Below are 16,472 nucleotides of genomic sequence, written 5' to 3'. Positions count from 1 at the left end.
GCATTGAAATTAGGCAAATTTCAATATTCTTCTAATATTATGCTAGAAGTTAATTGAAAAACTATAAAATTCATTCATATGTATTATAAAGAATTAATAAACAGAAATCTCAGTTAGATAGAGTTGTGAGACAAAAAGGGAGAGCTTTCATGCTGTGGCATGATAGCAAAGCCCAACTGGAAGAAGTAAAACTTTCCTGACAATGACTTGGCAGAAGAAAAGTTGTGAATTCTCTTTTCTCTACCCCTTCCAATTTCCTTTTCCTCTTTTTAAAAGTGTTCTTCTTCCCTTTCTGTTAGGACACTTGCATATGGCTCCTCATGATTGCAGACCTTGCATTGCAATTTTCTGTTGATCATGAATAAATCCATCTTTGCTAGAGAAATATCTGGAGTTTATTTTCTTCAGGTCAACAGTATATTCATATATATATAGAAATTAAGGGATAAGCTTCTAAGTAAACTGCAAATTAAATAAGAAAGCAAAATGGAAATTTTAAAATATTTTGAAAAGAGATAATAAAGATATGACATATCCAAACTTGTGGAATAGATAAAGCCATTTTTAGAGGGAAATTCATAACCTTAAGTTACAAGACAGGAAGTTAGCCAATAGCAATGAGAGGCAGCACCTGTAGCTAAATGTCCAATGGTCATCTAATATGACCAAGCAATTTACCAGCCCTGCCCCAAATATGCTATTAGTACCCTGAAAGAGTGAGGGGGATGGAAAAAATCCCCCATCTGCTGATTGGCAAGACTTTTCCTACTCCAGCACATGCACATACCTCACACCATCAAGTACTAAAGTAACTTTGGTGGCCATTGGACTCATTAACTGCTCATAAATATTGCATGAATTGTTGTTGTTGTTCAATTGCTCAGTCGTGTCCAACTCTTTGTGACCCCATGGACTGCAGCAAGCCAGGATTTCCTGTCCTTCACCACCTCCCAGAGCTTGCTGAAACTCATGTCCATTAAGTCAGTGTTGCCATCCAGCCATCTCCTCCTCTGTTGTCCCATTCTACTCCTGCCTTCAATCTTTCCCAGAATCAGGGTCTTTTCTAATGAGTTGACTCTTTGTATTAGGTGGCCAAAGTACTGGAGCTTCAGCTTTAGCACCAGTCCTTCCAATAAATATTCAGGATTGATTTCCTTTAGAATTGACTGGCTTGATCTCCTTGCATCCCAAGGGACTCTCAAGAGTCTTCTCCAGCACCACAGCTCAAAAACATCAATTCTTTGGTGTTCAGACTTCTTTATGTTTCAACTCTCACATCCATACATGACTACTGGAAAAACCATAGCTTTGACCTATAAGTTAAAACCATAACTTTGGCTATATGGATCTTTGTCAGCAAAAAATACATACATCTAATTATAGCTGACTGAATAATGGGGAAGATAAGCATAGTAGAGCATCTTGCTACACAACCTGCAGCTCAATCAAGACTCAATCAATGACCCCCTGGATTATTGAAATGACCTTGCTTTAAAAACTCTGTACCCCAGCCCTCCAGGGCCATTGCCTCCCTCGGTATGGCCTACCTCTCTCTTGAGGTGTTCTTTCTGTTCTTTCTTTCCTTATCATCAACAAATTTTCTTGCAATGGATAAGACTTTAGATTTTTTTCATCCTTATCAAGAACCAAGGCCAATGGCAGGAGGAGTTTCCAGACTCTCCTCCACTAAAAAAATGTATGTATTTAAAAATGAAAAAGGCAGAAAATGTCTAATTTTCATCCCAGGAAGTTAGCAAAGAAGCATTACATATATAAACCTCTTGTATGCCTTTATATATTTTTTAAAATAAAAATCAAAAATTAGAAAATCAAGGTGTAGGAAAGTAGTGTTCTAACATGTGTAAACTTGGGGGAGAAATTCACTGTCATACTGGTTTTTAAAATAAACTATACCAAGAAAAATACAGTAATATTTGGGAGAGAATTTCTCTGTACATGCCTTTCTAAATTTTGAATTTTTAAACTCATTACTACCAACTCAGAACAAATAAGCTAAACATGAAACAAAATAATTACAGATGCAACTTGGTGTTATATGGTGTTCTCTCTGTCTCAGAATTTTAGCTGAAACAAAACGTTGAGGACAATGGATGGTCAATTCCCAACATTCAAAGAAGAATCAAACTGTAGGGGCAGGATTTACCCATGTGTGGCTCCAGATAGGCTCCATCACACAAGTTAGTGACAATTCCTTCAACCTGTGTCCCACAGGGGTTGACTGATCAAGTGGAGAGACTGGGTCACAGAGAGACTGAATATATCTCTCTGAGATGACTTCTGATGAAGAAAGAACCTGTGGAGGGAAGAGGTGTGATATTTTCCAAGAGTTGTCTACCCTAGTTATTGGCTAGACTTGAGTCATCTTGAAAGGGAAACGGGCCCTAATGTTTATTAAAGCCACAAAATTTATTTGTTTCTTGTTGTTCAGTCGCTGTGTCCAACTCTGTGACTCCATTAACTGCAGCATGCCAGTCTTCCCTGTCCTTCACTATCTCCCAGAGTTTACTCAAAATCATGTCCATTGAGTTGGTGTTGCCATCCAAAAGATGTTGAGCATCTTTTCATGTGTCTATTGGCCATCTGTATGTCTTCTTTGGAGAAATATCTAGATCGTTCACCAATTTTTTGATTGCTTTTCTGATACTGAGCTATATGAGCCATTTGTATATTTTGGAAATTAATTCCTTGTTGGTCATATCATTTGTAAATATTTTCTCCCAGTTCATAGGTTGTCATTTTGTTTTGTCTATGGTTTCCTTTGCTGTGCAAAAGCTTTTAAGTATGTCCAATTTGTTTACTTTTGCTTTTATTTCCATTACTCTAGAAAGCAGATCCAAAAAATATTTCTGCAATTTGTGTCAAAGAGTATTCTGCCTACATTTCTTCTAGAAGTTTTATGATTTCTGATCTTATGTTGAGGTCTTTAATCCACTTTGAATTTGTTTTTGTATATGTTAGGGAATGTTCTAATTTTATTCTTTTATATGTAGTTGTGCAGTTTTCCTTGCCTTACTTATTGAAGAAGATGTCTGAATGGGGGCCTTGCTGAGTAGAATATTCTTGGTTGTAGGTTTTTTTCCCTTTTCATAACTTTAAATATACTATGCCACTCCCTTCTGTCTTACAGAATTTCTGCTGAAAAGTCAGCTGGTAATCTATAGAAATTCCCCTGTATGTAACTTCTAGCTTTTCCCTTGTTGCTGCTAACTTCTCTTTAGCTTAATTTTTGCCATTTTAATTATGTTGTATCCTGGTGTGTTCATCTTTGGGTTAATCCTGTTTGGATCTCTCTGTGCTTCCTGGACTTGGACATTTGTTTTCACTCGCAGATTAAGGAAGTTTTCATCTCTTTGTGCTTCCTGGAGTTGGACGTTTGTTTTCACTCGCAGATTAAGGAAGTTTTCATCTCTTATGTCTTCAAATATGTTCTCAGCCCCCCTTTCTCTCTCTCTCCTTCTGAGACACCTATAATGGGAATATGAGTGTACATGGTGTTGTCCCAGAGATCTCTTAAACTGTCCTCATTTATTTATTTTTTCAATTTCAGTGATTTTTGCTACCATCTTTCTAGCTCACCGACCTGTTCCTCTGTGTCATTTAGTCTACTGTTGATTGCTTCTAGCGTATTTTTCATTTCATTTGCTGTATTATTCCTCTTTGGTTGCCTATATTTTCTAACTTTTGTTCAAAACTTCTACTGTCTCACTCTGTGCTTCCCTTCTTCTCTTGAATTCTGTTATCATGTTTATGGTCATCACTCTGAACTTTTTCTTATATAAATTTCCTATCTCCACTCACTTTGTTTTTCCTCACAAAAGCTTTATCCTGTTCCCTCATTTGGAACATGTTCTTCTGTCTACTCACTTTACCTAAACTGTTATCTTTATTTCTATGTATTTCATAAGTTAGTTATGTGTTTTGACCTTGGATAAGTGAACTTTTGTAGGGGATGTCCTTTGTATCTCAGCAGTGCACTCCTATTTTGTTACCAGAGCTCTAGTGGTCCCCTCTGTGTGAGCTGCATGGGTTTTTCTGTACTGATGCGCTGACTACTTGGTCTGGTAGACTTGGTTCACACCTGGCCTGGTTGGCTGTCAGGCTTTGCTTTGTGCAGATGCTGTATCCTGATGGTAGGCAAGGCCAGGTCATGAGGTGGCTTGCTGCATAACCCCATTGGACCCCAAGGCTATTGTGGGCTAACTGGTGAGCAGAGTCAGTGTCTAGGAGATCCTAGGGCTGGTGTCTGTTCACTAGTGAGTGAGGCCAGGTCCTGGGATTAGTGCTGGACCACTGACAGGCAGAGTTGGGTCCTGGGGTCTTGCTGCAGGGCACAGGGGTCCCAGGGCTGGTATCAGACTGCTGGTTATTGGAACTGGTTCCTGACAGAGCTTTCTGTAGGGTCTGGGTGTTCCAAAGCTTGTGTTGGCCTGTTGATAAGTGGGACCAGGGCCCAGGTGGTCTCAGAACAGGATCTGGCCTGCTGACGGGTGGCCTGAGTCCCTAGACTACAGGCCTGTGATTGTCCTACAGATCTTATTCACTTGCTCTTGGGTGAGGCTGGTCCCAAGGCTAGAGCAGTCTTGTTGTTTTAAGTATTCTTTTTATCTTTATGCTTCAGTCTGAATATTTCCTACTGGTACTAGTCCTATATTCAGCTGTGTCTATTCTGGAGGTAAATGCATGTATTTTGCTTGTAATTTTATCTAATATGTTTTTCAACTCTCAACTTTCCATTTTCTAAAAATTGATCCCAAGGCTCTAGTAAAATTCTCCACTATGTGATTTATAAATAATGGTTATTTCAAAGTCCATTTCTTATAACTCCTACACCTGAATCTCCTATATGTCTGCTTCTATTGCCTATTAACACTTTCTTTTTTGTTTATTTGATCTCATCTCCTGAGATGCTGGGTAATTTTATTAACTGTAGAAATAATTTGAAGGTTGTTACTTTCTAAAAAGAGAATTTGCTTTTGCTGACCATTAGAGTTGAGAAGATCACCTTAATATGATCTAAAATTGGACTGATTTAAAACTATATTTTCATCTTTGTGAGAGCTCATCTCTTCCTAGCTCACCATTGCTTGTAGTGTATGTCCTTTACAACATTCCACCTGAAAGACTGTTTATCTCTTTAAAATTTTTTTAGAGGAGGAGAATAACTGCCTCATTGCTAAGCCTTAACACCTATTTTTGGATCTCCAGCACATCAGACCCCCAAACTCTACTCAACTCCTAACCTTTTAGTCTCTGTTTTATGCTCAGTTTCTCACCCTCCAAACCTTATGCTATTTACTGATCAGCAGACACCTCAAGAGGAAAAACTCATATAAAACTGAATTCACTTTAGCATGCTTCCCTTTTCTCTATAATTCTGCTCCCTGAGTCTTGGCTGTCTTGATTTATTTCTGATGCTTTCAAATTTCTTTTTTATTTTGTCCAGATTTTCCAATTTTTTTGATAAATAGAAAGTTCAATATGGAAAAGATATTTAATTTTGCTTAATTCTGTTAAGCATTTATTTGATACCAAAGTCAAAAGTTTCCTTGATATCTATAATGGAACGGATGTTTGTGTCTCCCCAGAATTCATGGCAACCCACTCCAGTGTTCTTGCTTGGAGAATCCTGTGGACAGAGGAGCCTGGAGGGCTGCTGTCCATAGGGTCGCACAGAGTCAGACATGACTGAAGCAATTTAGCATGCATGCATGCATTGGAGAAGGAAATGGCAACCCACACCAGTATTCTTGCCTGGAGAATCCCAGGGACAGAGGAGCCTGGTGGTTGCTGTCCATAGGGTCTCACAGAGTCAGACATGATTAGAGCGACTTAGCAGCAGCAGCAGAATTCATGAGTAATGTTATAATCCCCAGTATGACTGTATTTGGTGTAAGGAAGCAATTAAGGTTAAAGAAGTTCATAAGGGTGGGGTTTTTGTCTGATAGAATTTGTGTCCTTGTAGGCAGAGATACCAGAGAGCTCATTCTTTCTCTGCACATGCTCAGAGGAAAGATCATATGAGAAAAAAGTCACTATCTTCAACCCAGGAGGAGTGCCTACAACTGAAGCGGCATTCTGCCAAAAACTTAATCTTGTACTTCTGGAACTGTAAGAAAACTAATTTCTGTTGTTTAAGTCACACAAACTACTTTGTCATAGAAGCCTGAGCAGATGAATACAGCATCCATCACTCAGAGATCACCAGGATCACATTTATTGTCAAAGTTGGAGATTGCATTTCTGGATCAAGGGTTGAAGTGTTTCTTAGGATTCAGTGTGTCTCACATTAAAAGAAAACCATTTAGAAACAAAGCAGAAGTTACCTTGTGTGACAATTTCATTAACAATTTTGTAACAAGCTCCTCTTACACTCTCTCACTAAAGACCCCTCTGTTCTCCATGTTGCATCAAACATTAACTAGCCTAACTCAGTTTGACTACAGTAGCGTTTTATTTCTCTGCTCCCTGATTGAGAGGGGACTCAAAAGTTCTCTTTCTTTGGTACACTCCTAGAAAAGGGACTGGCTTTTCAACTTCCAGATGGAGGCTCACTAACTACAAACACTCATGGGCCTGCTTCCATGGAACTGATCAGGTGACAGATCTCCAAGAAGTTGACATGTGTTTCTCAGGGAGACTGTGTATGTAGGTGAATGTAGAATTGGTGTTTGGAGAATTCTGAAGTTGTGAGATAAGATGGAGCAGCTCATGCTTGTAAGAAAAAGACAAAGTGCACCAACAGTCTAGGGTCAAGATGACTAGATTGCTTGTTTGTCAAGTAGATATTTTGTGAGGCCACCATCTCAAACCTTCTTAGAAAACTCTCTTCTGAGAGTGGTCTGTGTGAAGGACTGAAAGGAAACTGCCAGGGTCAGGAAATGAGGGAGTCACAAGAAATCAACTGGAGACAGTCAGCCCTTATCAGGAAACTGTCACTGCAGAGTTCTCAGAAGGTGGGGAAGGCATTCAACATCTATTAACATGCAGGAATGATAGAGAGAGAGATAGACAGGCACATAGACAGACAAGCAAATAGATCACACACTGGACTTTAGATATCTCACTGCAGATGACACTGATATATACGCAACAGGGTTCTCCAGTGCCCGCCTAAATTCATGATCTTCCCTTAAATCCTAGAAAACCAAATAAGGAAGAAAGATCTCTAAGTATCAAAATGAAAGGAGGAGGATAAAAAGGAAATGGCAACTTACTTCAGTTTTCTTGCCTGGAGAATTCCATGGACAGAGGAACCCGGCTGCATAGTTCTTGGGATCGCGAGAATCGGACATGACTTAGTGCTATCTTTCTTTTCCACTCTTCCCTGTGGTGGGTCTCCAAGCTCCCAATCAGATCTGAGCTGAGCAGAGGTCATGGGCAAAGTTTTTATTTTGGTGAGAGTTTTAAGATATGACTTGTATCAAGCTGGATCTTAGCCTACTTGAAAGTTGGTCTTGATTAGCTAAGTGGAGATAGGCTTCTACCTGAAAGTGGACCAGACAGCCCTGGAATTAGCTTGAACTCCATCAAAGGTGGTGAATGATTTTCCAAGAATGAAGGTGGTCCTAGCTAAACATAAAGCTGTTTTCTGGTTGTATGCAATCATGTTTCACCCAATCTCTATGTAGTTTAAATAAATAGTAACATAATAGATTTCACAGGGTACAACAAATTGCCAGTTGTATGGACAATTCACTGTATGATCTCAGAGAGGCTGAAAGGGTGTGGAATGAATTTTTAGAAGGTGAGAATAGAAATGAAGAGCTTTAGATGGGTCTTTATAGAATAGATTGTTTCAGTAGGAAAAGACAAAGCAGACAAAATAATTTCCAATGGAAGTTTAACTCGAGCAAAAATGTGGAAGTGGAAAAACTTCAAGTACTTATAGGAAACCAGGTCAGCAGGTTGGGGACAATTACAGAGAAGGAGGCTGGAGCAGAAGGGTATGAATGGCTGTATGGAATTTCTTCAAAAACCAGTTTACTGTGCCTAGAAATAGACTGACAGAGGTCTATTTTTTTCTAGGTCTCTCTGTCTCCACCTCCCTGTGTCTTCCCAGCTATCTTTTCGATTCCCCTTCTGATCTAATCTGCTTTTTCTGTGCATCAACCTCCAACCGAAGGCCCCAAGAGCTTTGTATGGCAGATAAAACATATTTATTAGTGTTGTGAAAATAAAATAAAAATCAGTCATACTTCAAAGAGTTAAAGGATATTAACACGTATATATGGAATTTAGAAAGATGGTAATGATGACCCTATATGTGAGACAGCAAAAGAGACACAGATATGAAGAACAGAATTTTGGACTCTGTGAGAGAAGGTGAGGGAGGGATGATTTGAGAGAATAGCATTAAAACATGTATATTACCATATGTGAAATAGATTACCAGTCCAAGTTCGATGCATGAAATAAGGCATTCAAAGCTGGTGCTCTGGGACAACCCTGAGGGATGGGATGGGGAGGGAGGTGGGGGGGGGTGGCGTTCAGGATGGGGGACGCATGAACACCCATGACTGATTCATGTCAATGTATGGCAAAAACCACTACAATATTGTAAAGTAATTAGCCTCCAATTAAAATAAATATATAAATTCAAAAAAAGAGTTAAAGAAAAACATAAATTGACCTAGGCAATTTGGTTTCCAATGAATTGGTCATTTTGAAATTGATTTCATGGGACATAAAGGCAAAATTAAAGTGACTATTCACTTATCATTAAACCTGGGGCATCCTTGAGAGTGAAAGTGCTGTCCATGATTATACTGGGATGACAGACATAATAATGAAATCACAGGACTGCTCACAGAAAAACTGTGAAAGACACTGATTTGATAAGGTTTGGGATGACACCCAGCTCCCATGCCACCATTTGACTCTCTTGAAGATGAGTGCTCTTCTTTCCCTCCCATCAGGTTATAAACTCCTTAGGGCTAGAATTGTGTTCAGTCCCCACCTTTGATTCAAGTGTAACTGTTCACTCAGTGCTCTGTATTTCATGGATTCTCAATAAATGTATATTGACTTCATGGGGAAGGCAAAAAAAAAAAAAAAAAAAAAGTATGTGTGGATTGTGGGATGCAGAAAAAGCCTATCAGGAAAGCCAAGGGTGGAGACCCCATGAGAGACCTCAGGGTCACTGGGGAAATGGGGAATTTGTCTGTGATGGAGGTTAGAGCACCAAGAAACTTGCCCCGCTTTCTGTGCCCTGGCTGCCCAGTGCCTCTCTAATGGCCAGGTTTCCTTCCTCCATCCCGCTGGCCTTCTTCTGGTCTTGTCCCCAAGCTCCCTATTTGGTTTTCTTTAATTATAAGCTTGGGAGCTTCTGCTCCAGGCCTGGAATTTGTGGGCTCCTCTGGGACTTCACAGTTTTAACTTCCTCATTCAGGTTCAGTGTTAAGTATTTCACAGGCAACGGGAGACAGTTCTGCAACAAGGGCAGCGAGGCAGCCCATGGAATGTGGACTGGCATCAGAGGGTGGGCTCAGATACACAGATCCTGACTGTCCCCATCTGCCCACCACCGTCTCCTTGACTAAGTTCACTTTCTCCATATCCCCTTATGCTAAGAGGAAGCTGTTGTCTGTCTGAGTCTTGTTGTGTGAGCTGAGAGTCACAGGGAGGCTGCAGGCAACACCTCAGCCTGAGTCTGGCTGAGAAGTTGGTGGGAGCAGAGGAAGGAGGTCAAAGCTGGGAGAAGGGTCTCCTTGCTGTGTGCTCTGGTCCAGTAAGTACAAATAAGAAAAGGGCAATGAAATGATTTTGACACTGGAATCTCTGCCATAGGGTATCTGCTGAATATTTTTTTCCTTCACGGAACCCACTTAAAGGTGAGTGAGGATCTCTTCCTGTCACCCTTCTTCTCTCCTCTTTCCAGTTCCTGTTACTAATTGCTGGTCATTTCATGTTTCTGCTTAAATATCATTTTTTCTTCCCACTGTTGTCTGTCTCCATCACCTTTTTTTCCCTTTCTTTTTTTTTTTTTTTTTTTTGGAATTGGTGGTGGGCATATACATTTTAGTGTTATGTGTCTTTTCTGTCTTTCTTCTAGTCCTTTTATTTTTAAAAATTGATTAGTTTTAATTGAAGGATAATTGTTTTGCAATATTGTATTGGTTTCTGCCATACATCAACATGAATCAGCCATAGTACCTCTATGTATGTATGTCCCCTCCCTCTTGAACCTCCTTCCCACTTCCCACCCCATCCCATCCCTAGTTTGTCACAGAGCCCACCTATCTTCTAGTTCTTTGCATTTGATCTATTTCTCTGTTTTTCTTCCTTTAATTTCTAATTGATGTTTTCTTTTTTTCTTTCTCTCGGTTTGGATTGGGAGTCTTAGTGTTGTGTTCCTGGGTTGAATAGTGGTTTACAGCAGGAAGACAAAGGAAGAGTGGGGAGAAGCAGGGGTGAAGGGACAAAGAACAGGACTGATATGGGATTTAGTGTCAACCTGTCCTCCAATGTATATTTTAAATACAAAGTGGCTTCTTTATGCTGTCCTTTCTAGGGAAAAAAATGAAGCCATTAACTAAATAGCAGAAAGGAATTAAATTAATGAGCAGGAAATTAATAACATGGAAGATGAGGGTAGTTTCTTGAGTTGTTTGCATATTACAATCACTCATTCAACAATATTTACTGAGTATATAATACATGTCAGTTACTGCTCTAGGAGCTGGGGATTCCCTGATGAGAAAAAAATGGCATTGGGGGTTATGGGTTCTAGTTGAAAAGCAGAAGACAAATCTGTATGAATTAAATGTAGCAAGTCTGACGGTGTTGAATGCTATGAGAAGCACTAGGCAGGGAAGGAATGGGGAGGAGAGAAGGATTTCAATTGCAAATAGATCTGAGGAAGCCCTGGCTTAGAAGGTTAGTTAGTAGGTGAAGGGACAAGGTAGAGCTTTTGTGCAATCAAATTTCCATGAATAGGTAAGAACAAGCACTACGGTCCCTGAGGCTGGGATGGGAGTAAACACAGGATGCTGGTGAGACCAGAGTCATGGGGATTCTGGGGAGAACAGAAGAAAAGGAGGTCTGAGTGGTGATAGAAAGTCTGCTGATAAAAGCATTCCCTTATTCTTGAAAAATTTTGTCTTTTATTCTTACAGAGATGAGTTCACTTTAGTGGTTAGCTGCTCAGTCATGTCCAACTCTTTGTGACCCCATGGCTACTCCATGGGGATTCTCCAGGCAACAGTGCTGGAGTGGGTTTCCATGCCCTCCTCCAGGGGCTCCTCCCAACCCAGGTCTCCTGCCTTGCAGTGCAGTGTGCAAATAGACTAGGATGGCAGCAGGGATGGAATGGCTGATGAGGCAAATTCAGTTAGAGACCATCATCAACCAGGAGAGCAGTGATGACAGTGTGGCCAGGTAGGATGGGCAAGAATGGAAAGTGGTCAGGGGTAGATACATTTTGCAGAAAGAACCATGAGAGATTTATGATGTTGGGATGTGAGAGGGAAGGAGAAATTCAATATGACCCCTGTGTTGTGTCCTGAGAAACTGGACAGACCTGCCCCTAATTTACATGGGGAGGTTAGACCAGGTGTTTTGTTTTTCCAGAAGAGACCAAGAACTCTGTCTGATCACTTTAGGTAGGATAAGCCCATTGAATGTCCAAATGGAGATGGTGAGTATAGAGTGTTATAATAATTAGAATTCAAAGGAGCTTATATGTCATTAATCAACTCTATAGTATTGTAGTATACAGTGGTGGGTGAGGGGGAAAGTGGAGGTGTGGAGTGTATGTCGTTGAAGGTACATGTAGCCAAATGATTATATACACATTAGGTCCTTAACATAAAAGGAGGAATTTCTGGTTTGAGGTCTATGGGACCTGGTTTGTTCAGTTGATTGATTCAGTCTGGGTCTGATATGGCCAAGATGGTATTTGAAGACTATAGGAACAGTGATTTGCTCCTGTAGTAGGACCTCCCATCACACCTTTGTGCTGTTTTTGGCAAGGATACCTGGGTATGTCTTTTCTGGGCATGAATCAGAATGTGCTCTGTTCTGTAGGAATTCAGCTCACAGAGCCTACCTCCATGGTGGTGGATCTGGGCAAGGCTATCCTAGTTTTAGAAATTACTCTGTTTCTTTATACAGAGAGCATATCTTGTGTGGTTGCCTTGTTTCCTCTTTGCAAGGAGGTAAGGTGGACATGAATATATCCTAAATCAATGTCTCCTGGATACCCCTGTAATCCATTTGCAGAGAAATTCTATTCTTTTGTAAATATCTCAAGATAGTTCTTACTATATCACTTATTATCCCTCAGAGGAAGAACTATAGCAATGAAGTAGTATATTGAGGTCAAGAACAAGGGCTCCAGCAACTGAAGTGAGAATCTCTCTGCTTTCAGAAAGTAGAAGTTGCAGCTATGTATTACTTCACCTTGATTATTTTATTCAATCAACACATATGTATTGAGGATATACTATGAACCAGGAAGCCATTGGGGGCTGAACACATTAGAGGGTGCCAATGTCATGGTGAATGATAAATGATGCTCTCATTCAATAGGATGAGACAGACAATAAAAGTTTTAAAATGTAATCCTGTGTGTGTTGAATGGTATAAGTGTTGTGGACAAAACAAAAGCGAGAAAGGACTTGAAAAATGCAAGATGCTTATAATTTTAGTGACTTTCACAGATTGTATCTCTTAAGAGGTTGGCATTTGAGTAAAAATCTCAAGCAGATGAGAGATAGAAATATGAGGAAAGAGCATTCCAAAGAGAAAAAATGCAAAGATCCTAAGGTGGGAGTGTCCAAGGAAGTTCAAGGAAACACAGTGAGCAAAGGGGACATGGTAGGAAACGAAATATGAGTGTGTGTGTTTGTGTGTGTGTCGTGTAGGGCCTTGTGTGCCACTGTAAATATTTGGGCCTTATCTGGGGTAATTTGGGACTTCCCTGGTGGCTCATATTTAATTTGAGAAGTCATTGAGATACTTTCAGCAAGAGAATTACATTGTATGACTTACATTTTAAGCAGACTCATTTAAACTGTTATGAGAACAGACTCGGGTTTCAATGATAGGAGCCTGGAGACTAACTAGAAGCCTGTAAGAGTCCATCTAAGAGAGAATAGTGGCTTGGACCAAGGCAGCTGTGGAGGAGATAAGCATTAACTGGATTCTGAGATATTCTGAATAGTATAGACAAGAGATTTGTCTGATAGTTTGGATGTAAAAGACATAGAGGAATTAAAAATTGTCCTAAGGTATTTGAGCTCAGCAAAATAAAGAACACCTCAAGTATCCATTACTTTCCTTTATTGTCACATATATGAATTATCTCTTGGGATGAAATGGTCCAAGTTCTGCTAGAGATAGTATACTGAGTAAATTTAGTCCAGCTAAAAACAGTCAGTGGCATATGAGAAAGTCAGTATTTTGCCTATTGAAAGAGGATTGTCCAATAGTCCTGTGACAGATAAACTAACTCAGATTCTACTCTTCTTGGTATGGATACATACAAATGTAGATAAATGGTTCAATTCTATGAGATAGCAAATATCCTCTCATCTATCTTTTGGGAAAAATGAAAGAATGTGCTGTGCTAAGTCGCTTCTGTCATGTTCAACTCTGCAACCCTATGGACCAGCTGGCCAGGCTCCTCTGTCCGTGGGATTCTCCAGGCAAGAATACTGGAGTGGGTTACCATGCCCTTCTCTAGGGGATCTGCCCAATCCAGAGATCAAACCCATGTCTCTTACATCTTTGGCATTGGCAGGCAAGTTCTTTACCACTGTGCCACCTGGAAAGCTCCTATCCTCTTATATATCCTTAAGCATGTACTGTTGTGCTCTAATGAATTACAAAAGATACAGATGACTGAAGAAGAATAATTCAGAGATAAGTAAAGACATGTCTCCCAATCTCAGAATTTCTCTGTCCATGTTTTCAGGTGACTGTGAACAACTGAACCATGGGGATATGGTTGAATCAATCATCCATAGATGGCTTCATTCTCTTGGGCATCTTTTCTCATAGCCAGGCTGATTTTGCCCTATTCTCTGTGGTTATGGTGGTCTTCACAGTGGCCCTCTGTGGGAATGTCCTCCTCATCTGCCTCATCTACATGGATCCTCGACTTCATACACCCATGTACTTCTTTCTCAGCCAGCTCTCCCTCATGGACCTCCTGTTGGTCTGTGACATTGTGCCCAAGATGGCATTCAACTTCTTCTCTGGCAGGAAGTTCATTTCCTTTGTGGGTTGTGCCATACAAATTGGATTTTTTGTCTCTCTCGTGGGATCTGAAGGGCTCTTGCTGGGACTCATGGCTTATGACCGCTATGTGGCCATTAGCCACCCACTTCACTATCCCATCCTCATGAGCCAGAGGGTCTGTCTCCAAATTGCTGGGAGTTCATGGACTTTTGGGATAATAGATGGAATGATTCAGATGGTGGGAGCCGTAAGCTTACCCTACTGTGGCTCAAGGAATGTGGATCATTTCTTCTGTGAGGTTCCAGCTTTACTGAAACTGGCCTGTGTAGACACATCCATTTTTGATTCCCTGCTTTTTGCTTGCTGTGTCTTCATGCTGCTCCTGCCCTTCTCCATCATTGTGGCTTCCTATGCTCGAATTTTGGGAGCTGTGCTCCATATGCACTCTGCTCATGCTCGTAAAAAGGCTCTGGCCACCTGTTCTTCCCACCTTACTGCTGTGTCCCTCTTCTATGGGGCAGCCATGTTCATCTACCTTAGGCCTAGGCGCTACCGGGCCCCAAGCCACGACAAGGTGGTCTCTCTCTTCTACACAGTCCTTACACCTATGCTCAATCCTCTCATTTATAGCTTGAGAAATCGGGAGGTGATGGGCGCCTTGAAGAAGGGGCTGGATCACTGCAGGGTTGGCAACTGGCACTGAACACCAGGGCATCTGGAGCCTGGTGCTGCCACCTCCTGTTTGCGTAATGTTGGCAAGTCATTCTCGGTTTGTGAGTGACTGCTTCCTCATCAATAAACGGGAATCATGACACTGCCCTGCCTCACAGCGATTTTGTTGGGATAACTGTATGTAAATCTAAAGCACCATGAGGAAGCAATGCATTGTTATTACTATCATTATTGATCATTTATGAAGTCTTTGAAGGAAATTCATTCTATTTTTAATTCTTCTTGGTTATAGTTGTGTTTTATTGAGTGCTTGCTATGTCCTGGGCACAGTCTTTTTTCACTTATGTATCATCTATATTATATAGTTGATGATTTCACCTAATAAATATAAATATTTTAAATAAAAACTCTCTAGATGGAAGAAATTGAGTCTCTATGATTCTTTATTGGCTGGCTCCTAGTCTAAGAGATGTGGGGGAAGGAGAGGTGTGGAATGGGAGTTTGGGGTTGGTAGATGAAAACTACTACGTTTAGAATGAGTAAGCAGCAAAGTCCTACTGTGTAGCACAGGGAACTATATCCAATCTCCTGGGATAAACCATAATGGAAAAGAACATTTTAAAATACATATATATATATATATGTAAAACTGAGTCACTTTGCTGTATAGTGGAGATTAGCAAAACATTTTAAATCAATTATACTTAAAAAAGAAATACAAATATATCCCTAACTGCTAATAAATTATTTATTTCCAGTACCTGGTTCTGTGCCTCATAGGTAGTAGTTACTTAATAAACCTTATAGAATGAAGGCAAGAAGAAGACATCGAAAGGGATATATGTATGAAAACATTTTTAAAAGCACTATTCAGGTACCAAATTTGCTGTGGCAACTGTGATTATTTCTGTACTTAAAGTTCTGCAAAAGTAAAACTATATCTGTTTTGGAAAGTGAAGATTTGAACAGAAATGCTACTGAACAATCAATGCATCAAAGAACAAATCAAAAGAAGCATTAAAAATACCCTGAGACAAAAATTAAAAGGGGACATTCAATACACTGAAATTCACGGGATGCAAAAAAATGAATTCTAAGAGGAAAGTTCATAGCAATAAACACCAACATTAAAAGAAACCAGAAAAAAAATCTCAAATAAACAATCACACTTTACAACTCAAGGAAGCAAAAAGAACAAAGAAGCCAAAATACAATAGAGAAGAAAAGATGACAATCAAAGCAGAAATAAACAATATAGATATAGAAAAGACCAATGACACTATGAACCAGTTTTATTTAAAAAATGAATTAAATTGAAAAAACTTAACCCAGACTGGAATGCAAAGTCAATTGGGCCTTAGGAAGCATCACTGTGAACAAAGCTAGTGGATGGAATTCCATTCCAGTTGAGTTATTTCAAATCCTGAAAGATGATGCTGTTAAAGTGCTGCACTCAATATGCCAGCAAATTTGGAAAACTCAGCAGTGGCCACAGGACTAGAAAAGGTAAGTTTTCATTCCAGTCCCTAAGAAAGGCAATGGAATATTACTCAGCCATAAAAAGGAACATATTTGAGTCAGTTCTGATGAGGTGAATG

At 40.0% G+C, this 16,472-nt stretch overlaps 1 protein-coding gene across 1 annotated transcript; it reads left to right on the top strand.

Annotated features, from left to right (window-relative positions):
• Positions 1-13,957: 13,957 nt before the first annotated feature.
• LOC136156025 (olfactory receptor 2V1) lies at positions 13,958-14,905 on the top strand. Its single transcript, XM_065918369.1, has one exon. It carries the CDS (start codon positions 13,958-13,960, stop codon positions 14,903-14,905), a length of 948 nt encoding a protein of 315 aa, XP_065774441.1.
• Positions 14,906-16,472: the final 1,567 nt, after the last annotated feature.

Source organism: Muntiacus reevesi, chromosome 1 (assembly GCF_963930625.1).
Source record: "Muntiacus reevesi chromosome 1, mMunRee1.1, whole genome shotgun sequence".
In the NCBI taxonomy this organism is placed as follows: Eukaryota; Metazoa; Chordata; class Mammalia; order Artiodactyla; family Cervidae; genus Muntiacus; species Muntiacus reevesi.
Note: the sequence above shows the minus strand (reverse complement) of the source record. Positions and strands in the feature narration are given on the sequence as shown.